This window comes from Neomonachus schauinslandi, chromosome 3, assembly GCF_002201575.2.
Source record: "Neomonachus schauinslandi chromosome 3, ASM220157v2, whole genome shotgun sequence".
NCBI lineage: Eukaryota > Metazoa > Chordata > Mammalia > Carnivora > Phocidae > Neomonachus > Neomonachus schauinslandi.
Window position 1 is genome coordinate 65,821,239 of NC_058405.1, and position 16,530 is coordinate 65,837,768.

General features: G+C 39.6%; 1 protein-coding gene across 3 annotated transcripts in view; it reads left to right on the plus strand.

Annotated features, from left to right (window-relative positions):
* DCLK1 (doublecortin like kinase 1) overlaps positions 1-16,530 on the plus strand; it is a 338,663-nt gene that overhangs the window by 20,527 nt on the left and 301,606 nt on the right. For all 3 annotated transcript variants that reach the window (XM_021678287.1, XM_044913200.1, XM_021678290.1), the window contains one exon: positions 2,047-2,393. In XM_021678287.1, the coding sequence (XP_021533962.1) occupies positions 2,047-2,393 (347 nt within the window). The remainder of the gene's footprint in view (positions 1-2,046; positions 2,394-16,530) is intronic.

A 16,530-nucleotide genomic window follows, 5' to 3' on the forward strand; every position in this document is an offset into this window, starting at 1 on the left:
TGCACTATTAATTTAAAAATAGGACAAGGATTTAGATAAAAGTAAATGGGCTGTGTAGGATTAGTCCTAGGTCACTTCACCTACAATTATGAAAGCTTTTTAGCATTTTAACTATTCCCTGTTACAAAGACTAACACAAAAAAAGCCGTTATAAAATCTTTAACTTCAAAATGCATTGACCTAACTTTATGAAATATATATATATATGGGATCATTCGATTTATGATTTATCATCACTTGGTACATGTGTTACTTTCTTTTTTGTGTGAGCCACATCTACTTGTGGTCTGAGTTTGTTCATTAAATGATTCTGTGTTAAGGAGTCATTTTTAATAAAATCTAATTTAATTGATTAATTTCTTTTCCTTTTTTTCTTAACCCCAGCTTTACTGGGTTATAACTGACAAAATTGTAAGATATTTAAAGCATACCTCATGATGATTTGATAGATGTATATATTGTGAAAGATTCCCTCCATCGTTAATTAACACATTCTTTACCTCATGTATTTATCTTTTTTCATTTAAGTTCTACTCTCAGCAAATTTCAGTTATATCACAGTATATAGTCACCATGTTGTTCATTAGATCCTCGGACCTTATTCATCTTACGTAATTACATTGATTTTAGAGTCAGTTTCTGAAGCTACAGTTTCTAAGTTAACCATTCTCAAAATCTTTTATCTGAAAACAAATATGAATTGGCTTACTAGTGTATGTGGATCCCTGTGCTTGGCCCCGTGTAGATGGGAGGAAAGGCAGCGTGGTTGTTACAGGACCTGGGTCCTTGGACCCAGCAACGGTAGAAACGAGGCTGGACCCAGTATTTAAAAGCACAGGCCAGGCTTTATTGGGGCAATAGCTGCAGCTGAAGGTGTCAGACTGACTCCCGGAACAACAGCCAGGGAGAGTTTTAAAGGAGCCCAGGCAGGAAAGGAGCCCTGTTTAAGCGTGTAGGGCGGGAAATACGGGAATTGGGCGCGCAGGCGCAGTTGACAGACATGCGGCTCCAAACATCCTGTTTCCTTTGCGTGTTAAGTCTCCACCTCGGGGTGTGATTTTTAGCATTGCAGTGAGGGAAAGGTAACTGTTGGCCTCACCATGGTCCATCTGAGGGGCCCTGACTTAGCGATTAAAACTCCAGCTGGTCTGGGTGGTTTGGGTGGCCAGAGCCTTCCTCCAGGAAGTCATTATTGCTTGAGGGGTAGTTCTGGTTTCCTTCAGGGGATGCTATGCCCCTTGGGGCTTTTGCCTGATTAAGAGATAAGCTGGAAAAAAGAGCTTCAGGAAAACTGTGGGACAGAGGTTGGTGGGTCCAAGCAGGTGATCAGCAAAGGTCAGGTCTTGGGGTCTAGCTGGTGACAGTTATTTTGCTTGCTTTTGGAATTTTACTTGACTTTACAAAATGTTCAGCACACACTCCCATCAAAGTTATAAATTACATAGTTGTGGTGTTTTTTTTTTTTTTTTTTGAGTATAGCTGGCACACAATGTTACATTACTGTCAGGTGTACAACACAGTGATTCAACTCCTCTGTACCTTTTTTATGCTGTGCTCAGCACAACTGTAGCTACCGGCTGTCACCATACAGTGAAGTCCCGAACTGTTATAAGAAGCTGTTTTCTGATCCAATTTAGGTTTTCAAATTATGTTATTATTTACATTATTACTAAATGTAGGTACCTCTGATTTTGAAGTTTTCTGCAAATATAAGTACCCCCAAATCCCAAAGAATACTTTCTTTTTTGAATTCAATTTTATTCCTGAGGTCGACTCAGTATCAGTATTTCTGTCAGAAAAAAGCAGTCGGAAAACAAAGAAAGGGAAGAATGATCATTTTCCCCCTCTAGGATATCAATCTGTTGTTGACAGAGCCAGATTAGAAGTAAAAAAAAATCTTTCTTTTCATTAAATGTAATCATGCTTCCATTGTTTAAGAAGTCACACCTTGCTCTCACTTCTGGTAGAAAAGGAAAAATCAAAGACTAGGGAAAAGGAAATGAGTTTACCTCAGTGTAAATTTAAATGTATTTCTCTCTTCCTTAGGAGAGAGCTATGTGTGTGGCTCAATAGAGCCCTTCAAGAAGCTGGAGTACACCAAGAACGTGAACCCCAACTGGTCCGTGAATGTCAAGACCACCTCGGCTTCCCGGGCGGTGTCCTCACTGGCCACTGCCAAAGGGAGCCCTTCGGAGGTGCGGGAGAATAAGGATTTCATTCGGCCCAAGCTGGTCACCATCATCCGAAGTGGGGTGAAGCCACGGAAAGCTGTCAGGATTCTGCTGAACAAGAAAACCGCCCATTCCTTTGAGCAGGTTCTCACTGATATAACTGATGCCATCAAGCTGGACTCGGGAGTGGTGAAACGCCTGTATACCCTGGATGGGAAACAGGTAGGAGAGGTGTTGTGGTATGACTTTGACTTTATAGGAAAGAACCAGGGAGTTGGGGGATCTATGTGGCATGGGGGTGGGTGGGGTGGAGGAGGGAATGTGAAACACACATTTTGCTGAAGTTGAGGGAGTTGGGTCATGTGGCCAACAAATACGTAGCTGTTGGCCTCAAACCAGACCAAAGAAAGAGGTAGACAGGATTAACCATAGGAATAAAGTAAAATACCTGTCTCTGAAGCTTAAATGATTACTCACAGATTTCTGTATTTTCAGTTATTAATTGCTTAACATTAAAGTGCTTTTTTGCCATCTGTTTTCACTTTTTTATGTGGTAATGTCTTATAGCCTTAACCATGACTGAGATGTAAACTCTGACCATTAGAGAAAAATCTGATTTCCTTTCTTTGGCCTAAATAATACTTTATGTCTCAGTAATGTTCACTAGTGAGATTTATTTAAATTTTATAGATTTTTAAGTACATATCAAAGGGATGAAATATTTCCATCTGAATGGCTTTAAGAGGCATAGTTCTAGAATATTATACAACTTGTATTGAAAACATAATTTCAGAATTAACAGTGAAGAGGGGGGTGTTTTTTAGCTATGGGATGGACATTGGTTGACTTGGATGAGAGGACATTAAATGTGAGTTGCTCAGGTGAACTTAAAGGGAAGTTTGTGTGGACTTTTGTAAAGGTTGGACAGAACCCTGATAGTGAGCTGAATATATATATATCACTGATATATACTGATACATGTACAGTACAATTTGCTGGTCAGAGTTTATGTGTCTTTTTATTTAAGATGATAATTTTTAGCGTACAATCCTTGCTTGAAATTTAGTTTTTAATGTGCATCTGTCCACATAGTTTTTAAAAATTATTTTGAGGGATAATTTGTATGTAGAGTGCATATTAAAAATCAAAACTAGATTCATAAATTAAAAGGTTAATCTTTTAAAAAATTAATGGTTAATCTTTATTAAATAGAAGACAAGTTCTTGAAGGCCAACACACATTCAAATTTTATGAATTAGAAATAGATGCAATTACTAGAAAGAGTGTTAGTCATGAAAGAATTCCTCCCCTAGGGATCCATTCAAATGCTCTAAATTACAAAATTCATTAGGAAAGAAGGAATATCTGCCAGTTGTTCATTTATATTCACCAATCTTCTGCTTGTCTCATAAAACTTGTCTCCTCTAAGTGTCATGTGGAGAAGAATTCTGAGGGATGAAATTCTCAATCTTCTAGATCTAAGAGGGTGTAGCCTGAATGTCACTGATCAGAAGTCCATTGCTAGCTTGCGAATTATAGCAACATAAGATGGCAGGGCTCACATTTAAACATTTGAGCCCTTCGGTGGCTCCTTTTGTAATAAGTCACTCAACCATCTTGTAGTTCTGCATTTTTGTATATTGGATTTTCTCAAGATGACAGCTTACCTATTTTCACAAAAAGTAAAATTTACAACAACGAATACAAATTGATATATATCTTCCTCCCCCCCTCACTTCAGAATTTTGGGGGTTCCAAATTGCTACACACTGAATCTAAAAATGAGCTTTAGTTGTGTTAGCTAAATTCTGCCATCAACTCATCATTTGTTATTCCAAGAATGAATTCCTAGATTAGGCACTATGATGTTCTCAATAGTTTTCTTCTTTTTAGGAATTTAATGTTTGTATTTTGTAATAGCTGTTTTTGCTGTTGTTTACATGTAAATAATACAATGTAATGGAAAATAATCCAAGGTTTATTGTCAAAAGACCACAATTCAAGTCTTGGTTTGGCCAGATTATTTATGTTTTTAGCAAATCACTTCACTGAGCCTCGTACTCATCAGTAAAACATAGATAAAATGATCACTTCTGTTTCATAGAGTGCTTGTGGGGACAACTATAATAATACACGTGAAAGCAGTTTTGAACTATAATAATGATCACAGCTTTATTTGCATTATTCTAAATGTCTTGCATGTATTAACATGTTTAATCCTCATAACAGCTCGATTACTATCTCTGTTTAACAGAGGAACAGAGGAGAATGCTAAGGCACAGAACTTGTTAAAAAAAACAAAACATGTCCAAGACCACACAGATATAAATGGCAGAGTTGGGATTTGAACCTGTCTCTCTCCAGAGCTCATTGCTCTTAACCACTGTACCACAGAAGATTATATTAAAACACTAAAGGGATGTACATATACTGAGAAAGAATTTTCAAGTGAGTAATTTGTCCAGGGAATATCATCTGAAAGTTTTCTGCTTTGTATTGTTTTCCTGCAGTCATTCTGCTGATGGTTTTATTCAGCTTTGTGTGTGTGTGTGTGTGTGTGTGTGTGTGTGTGTGTGTGTGTGTGTAGCATTCGATTTGCTGTTGTGGCATTTCCTCTGTTGTGGCATGTTCTCTTCATAGTGGTGAAAAGCTGCAGAGGCATTGGAAGACAGAGTGGAAGGAATATAAAGACTTTTTGCTTGGGTTCCCAGTAGGAACAAAGATGCTTCCTCATGGACCCCAGGAGTCTTTAGAAGCATTTCTGCTCATAAGAGAAATCTGCCCCTATGAGAGGTTTGTTAGAGTAGAGTGCTTTGACAGCCTTGGCAGAGACCAAGGCTTGATAAGCCTCTGAGAATGAACCACTTTCCTCCAAGCCTTCCTGTGGCATGATGCTCTGCCAGGTGGACTCGCAGCCCATGCTGCCACCATTTTACCCTGCCCACTGTGGCATCGGGGTCCACGTGCTGTCAACAGGACATTATCCTTGAGATCACTCGTCTCACCTCTTTGTTTGTTTGTTTTGATCGTGTAACAACTCTTGTAACAACTCCAAAAATCCAATGCTCAGTAAAGATTTTAAAGGTAATTTTTTTTTTTTGTATTGAGGAAATAGAATTGCTTAAAAAATTAATAGGTTGAGTGCGTTGAGTAAATGAGTAGAGAGCAAGTGACACATAAGGCAGGGATGGCTTTTCAGATTGCCTTCAGGCAGCTTGTGGATGTATCCCTGGGCTGGACTGGTGACTCCGGGCTTTTTGACAACAGAACAGTGATAAATGAACCGTGAGCACGTGCCTGCTGTTACGTGGGCAGCCAAGGGATGGCGCTGGAGAGCGGAGGCCACATGCCCTTCTCACGTGTTCCTCCTACCACTGGGCCTCCTTGCTCAGTTGCCTTTGGGTGTGCTTTAAGCCCTAACCGAGAGTTCATTATACAGTGCTTTCATTGTTGTTGTTGAGGTTTTTAGGCCCAGATAAGGAAATCAACATATTGGGTCCTGCACCAAGTAGAAAACATTTTGCAGGAAGCTGCAGTTTCCCCGGATGACTGTTGAGGTTCCTAAGCAGCCTACTGGTGAGCAGACCCTTTCTAACCGTTTCAACTCCGTTCTTTAGTTAGGGGCATTGAAGCTTCAGTAAAAGGTTGCTGCAGCCTTGCCTCCTCCTCACACCTTTCAGGGGGCCTCTGCTCACCATGTGATCAGGCACTTTCACCAGCAAGGCTGGGAGGTCAAGGAAATGCTTGCCTTGTCTTCATTTCAGTGATGCATTATTTATCTGGGCCTCGATTAAGGGCCCTCAAAGAAGGAAAGAAGGCATTTTCTAGCTGAAGCTTATAATCACGTTCCTTTTCTCCATATCCGAAGGGAGCTTTTGCAGGCTGTGAGGATCTTTTCCTCTTGCCCTAGTCCAGGCACTGGATGTTGGGATTTTTCTGTGGGTTATTCACTCACCCTGCCAAGCAGCCACTCCCAGAGGTCGTTTAGCGTATGACTATTTTTTAAGTGATTGAAATAAACCCAAAAGGTACAAGATTTGCTACAAAAGGTACACTCGTATATCTCCTGACTCCTTTTTTGGAACAGCTAATCTGGCTGTCTTGAGCTGTTAAATCTTCTAATTCTGTGATTACTGAATCCTTGCTTAGAAATACAAACAACAGCAAATCTTAGAATAGCTAGTGCCTAAGCAGGCAATTTATACTATAAAAATCACAGATAAGGCACTTCCCAATGACCTCCCCTTCCCCACTGAAATAGAGCAACGACAAGCTCAATTGCTCTTTAAGTAGAAAAGGTATGCACATCCCCATGGTATCTATTCGTCAGTATTGTAGATCCATACAACATAGCGGCATTCATTAGTAGCAGAGGAGAAACTCACTCAAAGAGGTTATATTTTTATCTTGCACACATGTCACGTAGATCATGCATTTTGTAAAATCCACCACTGCTAGCGTGCTAGAATGAGCAAACGGCTTATTGTCTTCCTAATACAGGACACACTAGGAGTCACTGAGCTAAAGTAAAGGTACTCATAAACTGATTTAGACCGGTAAACCGTGGGAACAGACATCATAACTGCTGCCTTCCTCTGTTTGGATGGCTATAACAAAATACCACAGATTGGGTGGCTTATATACAACAAAAATTTATTTCTCACAGTTCTGGAGGCTGAAGTCCAATATTGGTGTGCCAGCAGACCTGGTCTGGTGAGAACCCACTTCCTGGTTCAGAAAAAATGCCTTTTGCAGTGTCTTCACATGGCAGGAGGGGCTAAGGTGCCCTTGGGCCTCTTTTATAAGGGTACTAATCCCATACCTGAGAGCTTCGCCCATATGTCCTAATCACCTCCCAGAGGCCCCACGTCTTAACGCCATCCCCTTAGGGGTTAGATCTCATTATATGGATTCTGGGGGGACACAGACATTCAGACTATAGTGCTGTGTAAAGAAGTCCCAGTAGCTGTCAGTAAGTTCATCAGTCTTCTCGGTATCTTTTGATCACTGAATCCCCTTGTCTATTATAAACACAAAGCTCGAAAGATGCTTGTAAATGAATCATAATAATTGCAGCCATTTATTTTAGGTAATTGGTATATAAGCTTATTGGAATTCAGGAAATGGTAATCTGATTGATAGGAATCTTATCGATCAGGTATCACAAGATGGTCTTTGATTTTTTCCTTTTGGCTTTTTTTTTTTTTTTTAAAGATTGTTTATTTGAGTGAGAGAGAGAGAGCGCTTGTGTGCATGTGAGGGAGTTGGGGGAGGGACAGAGGGAGAGGGAGAGAAGCGCAAGCAGACTCCCCGCTGAGTGCAGAGCCCAATGTGGGGCTTGATCCCACGACCTGAGATCATGACCTGATCCAAAACCAAGAGTCGGCTGCTTAACCGACTGAGCCATCCAGGCGCCCCTCCTCTTTTGGTTTTTAACACCTATTTCTAATCTGAAGTAAGAACGATTTGGTTCAGCCTTGAGTTTAGAGACCTTAGAACGTTTCTTCCCCTCACACCTTAGAACCAAGTGGTACATGTAGCTACTGCCTTTACCTTGGCTATTAGCAATTAATGAGCACAGAAAATGTGGAAGTCGGACGTTTTCAAGTGGAAAGGAAGGAATTTAGGATGTGTCAGGATTTGGTTGGACTAGAAAATGAGATTTTCTGTCGCTGTTGGTAATAGTGGCTTTTTCCCTTTTTTTTTTTTTTTAAATAAAACTTCTGTGACAGCTCTAATTAACTTCTTCAAGCGTATTTAAAGCCTTCGTTCCTGGTCGACAGATTTTTTTTACTATATGATTTGATATATTATCTGTGTTGTGAAAGTGAATGTAACACCTTTTAGTTTTGTTTGCAACTGATATAAAAACACAGTTGATACAAATAATTTAGCTTACATTTTAAAATGTCAAATTAAAATTTCCTGCAAAATCTCAGAGCACATGTTAAGCCATCCTCATGATTTGTTAGAGCTCTGAATTGATGGGAAGTCTTAGCTGTTTTCAAAGAAAAAGGAGCTTAAGAGTAATCATGATATTTCACTTAGAGAATTAAAGTGTCTGGGATAGAATGGGCTATTTTAGGTTACATACTTTATGTTGATATTCAGGATTTATAAGCTACACCTGTCCTTACATAGATATTAATTCCCCTAAATAGAGAAGAGTTAAGTCCTTTTGTTCCAGTCTGAGCAACTCTGATAATGTAGTTAATTATGTATCCCTGCGGTGGTATATATTTTAAGGCTTAGTCTCAGCAAAAGTCAGTTTTCTGTAAATTGAATACTGATTTGCTATAACATGAATTCTGAGTTCCTCTGTGTCCCACTCTAGGACTAGAGATGTGTTCCCTGAGCCCTCTCTCTAATATGCTGAGGGTGCTTTGGGCACTTTGACAGGACCCTGGGCTTGGGGTCATCTCCTAATGGTGACTTCTGCCTTGCAAAGGCCGAGAGCCCTGATTTGGCCCCTGAGTCTCCTGTACCCTGAGGGAGCATGCTGGAATGCTATAAAGAACTTGGACCTTAGAGTCAGCTGGGCCTGCGCTCAGATTTCTGTCTGAGAAATCTCCCTTGATCTGAAAAATTAACTTAGTTCCCCACTTAACTGATTACTTAAGTTCAAAAATTCTGTATATCGAATCTACTTATAATGAGGGAATTTGCTTTGGTATGCTGTAATTTAAACATGGGTACGTGAAGTAGCATAATATAGAGGACGAATACTCGTTTTTATTATTATTATTATTATTTTTTAAAGATTTTATTTATTTATTTGACAGAGAGAGACACAGAGAGAGAGGGAACACAAGCAGGGGGAGTGGGAGAGGGAGAAGCAGGATCCCCATGGAGTAGGGAGCCTGATGCAGGGCTTGATCGCAGGACCTTGGGATCATGACCTGAGCCAAAGGCAGACACTTAACGACTGAGCCACCCAGGTGCCCAAGAACACCAGTTTTTTTTTTTAAAGATTTTATCCATTTATTTGAGAGAGAGAGAATGAGAGACAGAGAGCATGAGAGGGAGGAGGGTCAGAGGGAGAAGCAGACTCCCTGCCGAGCAGGGAGCCCGATGCGGGACTCGATCCCAGGACTCCAGGATCATGACCTGAGCCGAAGGCAGTCGCCTAACCAACTGAGCCACCCAGGCGCCCCAGAACACCAGTTTTTATAAACTAGTTTCAAACACCTAGTTGTCTGTCCTTTACCCCTAGACACAGTGGAATCTATTCTTCCATTGGAGAGAATTAAGTCTATGATACTCGGTTGTCTCATCTGTACAATGAGAATAGTAACAATACTGCTTTATTAATTGTCATGAGGATTAAATGAACCAGTCCACCTGACAAAACTCAGTACTGTGGTGTAGGTACTGAATTATCAGTATTTATTATACCTGAAAAGCTCAGGGTAAATTGTTTTTGAAAAATAAATCATATTTTATGTGCTGAGGGAATGAACTATTTAAAATGATCTTTTGGGGCACCTGGATGGCTCCGTCGGTTAAACATCCAGTTCTTGATCTCAGGTCAGGTCTTGATCTCAGAGTCGTGAGTTTGGGCCCACGTTGGGCTCCATTCTGGACGTGGAGTCTACTTAAAAAAAAAAAAAAAAGATAAAATTATCTTTTAATAATGATTAATCATATCTACCTTTGTAAATGTGGCTTTTCACATGAAAATACTTCGTAGTGCAATGAGAACAGCATGGAATTTGAGATAAAATGCTTATAAGATCAAATTCTGACTTTTTACTCTTTAGCTGTGTGGCCTTTTGCAAGTCAATAACATTCTCTGAATTTCAGTTTTCTCTTTAAAATGGTAATATATACCTCATAATATTGGTGGGATAATTAATTAAGAAAATACATAGGGGCGCCTGGGTAGCTCAGTTGGTTAAGTGTTCATCTCTTGATTTCAGCTCAGGTCATGATCTCAGGGTCATGTGATGGAGCCCTGCATTGGGCTCCGTGCTCAGCAGGGAGTCTGCTGGAGATTCTCTCCCTCTCCCTCTGCCTCTTCCCCTCCTTACCCAAATAAATAAACCTTTAAAAAGAAAATATGTATATAAAGGCCCTGGCTTGACCTATGGTAGTTCCTCTATAAATATTAGTCCTTCTCCCTTCTGCTTTCCTAGTCCAGGCTTTCTTAAAAGTATAGGACATTTATAGTTGCATAAGTTTGTCAGTGTAGATTTGATCATCTTGCATTGTTTCCATTTCCTGTACTATAACTAAAACTACTAATGACTCTATTTTTATCATTCCATTAATTGTCATTCAGTTGTGAATGTAATTTAGTTGTTATTCCTTAAGGGTATCTTATTGGTGACCCATTATACCAATATAGTGATATTAACATTATTATTACTATCACTGATTGAACACCAGTATGCCTGGTGCTCTGAGCTAGTTGCTATATGAATATTTATCTCATTGAATCATCACCACAGCTCTGCAGAAAGCAAGAACCTTCTCATTTGTCAAGATTCAGTTCAAAGGTGGCCTCGTCTACAAAACATTTCTTGACTTGCCCATGTAGAACTGACAGCTCCCTCTCCTTGGGAGAGGGCTCCATTCCTGTCCATTGTAGATAGTCCTGCAATTCTTGATTATGCTGGCCTATTGATGGTCATCATGCCATGCCTCCCCCTTTAGAATTTAGAGGATGAGCCTAAGGAAGGTGTCTTCTTGGCCTCTGAATCTCAAGGGCCTAACGTGGTAAATGCTTGTTCAATAAATGACTAAATGGATGATTGACCAGTTGGCCATGTGCTACGCATTTGGCATTAGCGCATTGCTTCCAGGGGTTCTGTGAAGTACAGGTCATGGCCATTTAGGAAGTCCATGGTTACCGCAGACTGTGGTCGTGTGTAGCTGTCAGCCACGATGGTGCTCTCTGTAGTGAACCACAGCTTGTAAGGTGCTCATCGCGGTGCTTGTTTTCTAGCTCAGGCTCCTGCTTCATTAAAGACGCTAGGATAATTAAAAAAAAATTCATCTGCCAATTTTAGAGCATTTCCTCTATTGAAAGAACTTTTATTCTGTGGGAAAACAATATTCTGTTAGAACATTTTCACTGTCTGAGCCAGGAGAATTGCTCTAAATCTTCCTGACATTGCCTCAGCCATCCAGTGAATAAAGAGAAGAGCTAATCAATATGTCGTATGGATTTAAAAATCGGGCCAATAAGAGATTTGCATGAATAGCATCTGGCCCAATTATTGCAGAGATGCAGACCTACAGTGTTCAAGGGTGTTTGTGGTGGTCGAGGACAATATGTTACAGCAGATTTTTCTGATTAGTTTAAATCCTTGAAACTAAGTTATATGAAAGAAGGCAGTTTCAGAAATTAAATGGAACTTAAAATATCCAATTTTAAATCTGAACTATGTTGTAAACAACATGCCATAGAAACAAAGGGACAGATGGGAGATTTATGTTTTAATTGGCTTTTTCTATTATAGGATTAATATAGATCATAGTAAAGAATATTAAAGTAAGTGAGAAAATATTAAGATAAAATGACTCAGTCTCATTGATGAGGTGGCACTCATTAATATATTGCCTTTATTTCCTTTGTTTTAAAAAAAATTCTGATCCTACTCTGTATATAATTTGGTCTCTTGCTTGTAATTTCATGTGATATTATGCACATTCATGTAGGGAAATGTCTTGAAATTAATAAGCCATTTCCTCTCTAACTTTGTTATTGCCCAGTGTAAGATCCTTGGAAGGCAAGTTGTCTAATATGCTTTCCCCTTTAGTAACTCATCTGCAGAACTTCTGTGTTCTGACTTATGGCTGAGAATAATAGTGTTCTAAAGTCAGACTGAAAAGTGAACACAGAATAGTGACTCTTGAGATGTTGTTCAATATAATCAGTTAGTGGAGGTTAAAAGTATCTCAGAATTCATCCACACGGTCTAGAACCATCTTGGAAAAAAACTATAGACATTTTCCAAAACCTGCCTGATGAAATAAGTCTGGTAGATTTCCGTGAATACCAGATAACTTAGGCTTATAAGGGCAATGGGAGGACAATAACCATGATCCTTTATGAGTCTTTCCTGAAGGAAAAAACACAAGGTAATTTTCTTTCCGTGCCAAATCATTTCTGCTTTGTGTTATAACCATTTGTGCAGTTGTGTAAGACAGGAACAGCCTAGGGAAAGAAGACAATGCTTTATTGACTTCTGTATTCTTGGCTACCCTTGTGAGATGCTTAATATTTATTAAATGACATTTCTTTTTTTGTTGTTTTTATTTAAATCCCAGTTAGTTAACACAGTGTAATATTAGTTTCAGGTGTAGTATAGTGATTCGACACTTCTATACAACACCTGGTGCTCATCACAGCGAGTGCACTCCTTCATCGCCATCACCTAGTTCACCCATTTCCCCCCTCCCCCGCTCCACCCATCTCCCCTCTGGTAGCTGTGTTTGTTCTCTATAGTTAAGAATCTGTTTCTTGGTTTGCCTCCCTCCCTTCTTCCCTCCCTCTCTCTCTTTCTTTCTTTCGTTTCTTTCTTTCTCCCTTGGCTTGTTTGTTCTTGATTTTAACTTGTGGCTCAGAGTCTGATATGTATGTAGTATTACAGAACTTTAGGGCCTGGACTGCCCTGACAAGAGATTGTTCTGCTCTTTCTTTTTCTCTACTTGGAAGACCATAAACTAAACTTACCTTGGCAGGTAGTAAGATAAAATCAATATTTTATTTTTAGAAAATCTCGTAGGAAGAAGATAACTCAAGGTAAGCATTATCTTTTTTTTTTTTTAAAAAAAAGGTAGACATTGAATATATTTTCAAAATAATAGCATGGGAACTGGTGTCCGCTTTCAGAGTAATAGTATGAGAACTGGTAACTAGTTACATACCAGAAACAAGTTGTGAAAAGTCCTGCTATATGCTCAGGTGAACGCTTCAGCCATATTCTTAAAAGCCTTGCTACCAAGAGTGGCCTGAGGACAGTGGCAGTAATGCCACCAGAGAGTCTGTAGAAATGCAGACTCTCAGGCCCCAACCTAGATTTACCGAAGCAGAATATGCATTTTTAACGAGATCTTCAGGGGATCCATATTTTCTTTAAAGATGAGGAAGCAGTGCTTAGGCAACTAAGCAGTACTAATGGAACATTAATCCAAAGACCTAAGGATGGTAAATCCAGGCTGTTACTTGGTAGATGGAATGACATTAATTTTAGCTTATTTAGCAGTTTTATTTGCATACTGTGAACATCAATGTTAACATCAACTAGCAAGATATGACCGCCACCCACAATGGTTTGGAAAGCACCATTCCATTAGTATGAAATGCGTGCCCACTGCAATCCAGCCTCAATGGGCTGCCAGTGTGTGGGGGATGGATAACTTCCTCTATGGAGAATAAATGAAAGTTAAGAGATTCAGGGAAGGCTGAGCAATTACTGTGGAAATGCTGATCCTGATGAGATATTAATGCACATGGTTGCCACAGAGTCCATATGCATGCTGTTAGAAGTTATCTTTATGCTCCCCTCAATAGGCTGCACGGATTTAATATTTTCCTCATGGTTTTTCTGAGTATCTTCCATGGGGATGATTGGAAGTCATTAAAACTCTTCCTGAGAGTTGATTTTAGATCTCCCACCTGTTGTCAGGCAGAATCTCTATGCATGGGAAAATTCTCAACATGGAAGATGTCCAGAAGAACATGGGGAAATTTTTAATATGCACCGGGAATAGAGGGGTAACTTTTGAAAATAATTTCTGGCTAGCATGCCTAGGGATTTAATGGCCAAGAGTCTTCTGTATGACAGATGCTGCTGCCTAGAACAACAATGGATGGGGTAAACAGGTGTGAAGTAATCACCTAGCAATCAAAATTGTAGTGGTTTTCTTATAATGCAGCCTGGGAGGTTAAGAGACGGAGGTGATGTACCCTACTTAATTCAGCTGTCGGCTGGCAATGAGTGCAAACCACTTAGGCAGATACGGCTTTGCAAACAGCCACACAATGCTCAGTGACCCCATCAACAAGGACTTCTTTGAATGGGAAGGTCAACTCTATCTCTGGGGTTATGGCTCCAAATTGGGGGAAAAAATAAGCTCTAGAAATAAATGGAGTCTCTATACAGAACCAATAGAAAGTTGATTTTTGCCATTGGCTGATGCAGTGGCTCTGGGAAAAGTAAAATTACATATTTCTCAAGACTTTTCTGGAATTGATGTGCTGTGAAAGGGATAGCATGGGCATGTTGGCCATTTTGTCTTTTAGTAACATCATTATTTTCTTCTATAGCAAAAATTCCTTTTCTCTTTTATCTACCTTTCATGACAAATTGGTAGATTAGGCCACCCTGTATTTAAAAAATACATCTCTTTAGGGGTGTCTGGGGTGCTCAGTCAGTTGAGTGTCCGACTCTTGATTTTGGCTCAGGTTATGGTCTCAGGGTTGTGAGATTGAGCATCATGTCGGGCTCGTGCTCAGTATGGAGTTGGCTTGAGATTCTCTCTTTTCCGCTCCTTCTGCCCCTCCCTCTGCTTGTGCCTCCCTCTCTCTAAATAAAATCTTTAAAAAAAATGAAAAATACATCTCTTGTTAAATTCTTGTTGCAATTGGCTACAAGTTATTAACCTTATAGGAAAAGAGAAGATCTCATGGCATATACTGATGCCTCTGTGATACTCTCAGGTGGAGGAAATCTAATCTCATACATTATTTTATTGTGTAGTGCCCATTGTTAATAGTGGTCAAAGAAGTGAAGACCTGTGGCAAAGTGTGTTAGGTGAACAGATTATTGACAGAGTAATCTTTGATGTTGCAAAATTGGACCAAGAGTTTCACATGGGTTCTGTTGAGATAGTCATGCTTTAATGTTTTATTTTAAGTGCCTTCTAATATTAAGAATGTGCATGTTCTTATAGATTGGTGAGATCAGTAGACATCTGTTGAGCATGGGCTCTGTGCCAGGTGTTGGGAATGTCACAGTTTTCTTTCACCGGGTAGTGCGAACACTTGGAAGAATTTCTCATGATGGGGTCATAAGAGGTGGAGTCCTTTTAGGACTTTCTGAATTCACTGCTTGAGAAACTTGCATTTCCATATTTGTGTGTTCATATAAGTAGGAGATGACTGACATAGTTAATTTTATTTGAGGATATCCTTGTATTATTTGGAAATGTGACTGTCAAAAACCACTCTTAAGCAACGTTACCTCTGTATTTTAAATAACTAAAGGATATATTCTATTTTATACTATAATTAATAACACTTCCAGTGCATTCAGATTATAAATAATATTAAAAGCCTATTTTTGTGAACCAGCATGCTAGTAAATGGCTTTACTTTTAAATTAGTTCCTGTGCTGAGAGCTTGTGGCATATTTTTAGAAGCCTTGAAAATATAATAATGTCTTAGCCCTCAGTTTCGCCAGCCTGTACTTTCCTAGTGATGTGTACTGGCAGTCAGGTCTGTAAAATGACTATTTATTTCCTCTGTCAAAATGAGATGGAAGTTATCAAGACTTTACAAGATTATCAAAATGTATGGGAAATTGACTTGGGGGTTTTTACCTGGACATTCATACATTTTGGGGCACAAAAGGATAAGGGGAAGAAGTAGGGGAAGTGTTAATATGTTTTGAGAATCACCAACAGTAATAATACTGTGTTCTCAAGGTTTTAAAATAACTTTTTTTAAAAAGGAAAAATGAGGCCTTACCCTGTATATTTAAATGATTATATTAGAAATAGAATATAGAAATAGAATATAGATAGAAATTCTCTGGTGTTCCTCTCACTAAGAAGGACCTTACTGTAAATGGATTCTGTCTGTCTGACCTTTCTTTTGTCCTGTTTGCCTTATAATTTGGTTTAACACCAGCTGAAGAAAGTGTGTCACACCCGTTCTGGGATGTCACGCTGGCTCTGTGCCAGCAGATGAGCACTGTCACGTTGTGTAATGAATCAAAAGTTGGAAGATATTTCGCTGGAAACAGTTGGCATGAGCATTGCTGAGTAATTGGTCCTCCAGTGAGGTACAGGACTGGAGCTGTCCCTGGGTGCGAGGCTTTGTAGGAAAGAGAACGAAATCGTCTGTACATCGAACCCAACGCAGGCATAATAGCATCAACAAGAACAGAACAGCAGCTAGGATTTCTTGAATGCCTGCTTTATCCCAGGCCCTCACTAGAGATTTCCCTTTTTCCATTTCAACAAAATCGTGTGGTGGACACCACTGTTATATCCATGTTACGGGTGCAGGAACCAGGGAGGGGAAAGTAACAAGCCTAGCCATGTCGTTAGTACGTGATTGAGGCCAACCTACACTCACAACCACAGTGCCAAACCTGGCTTTATATGGTGTTTTGAAAATGTTTTG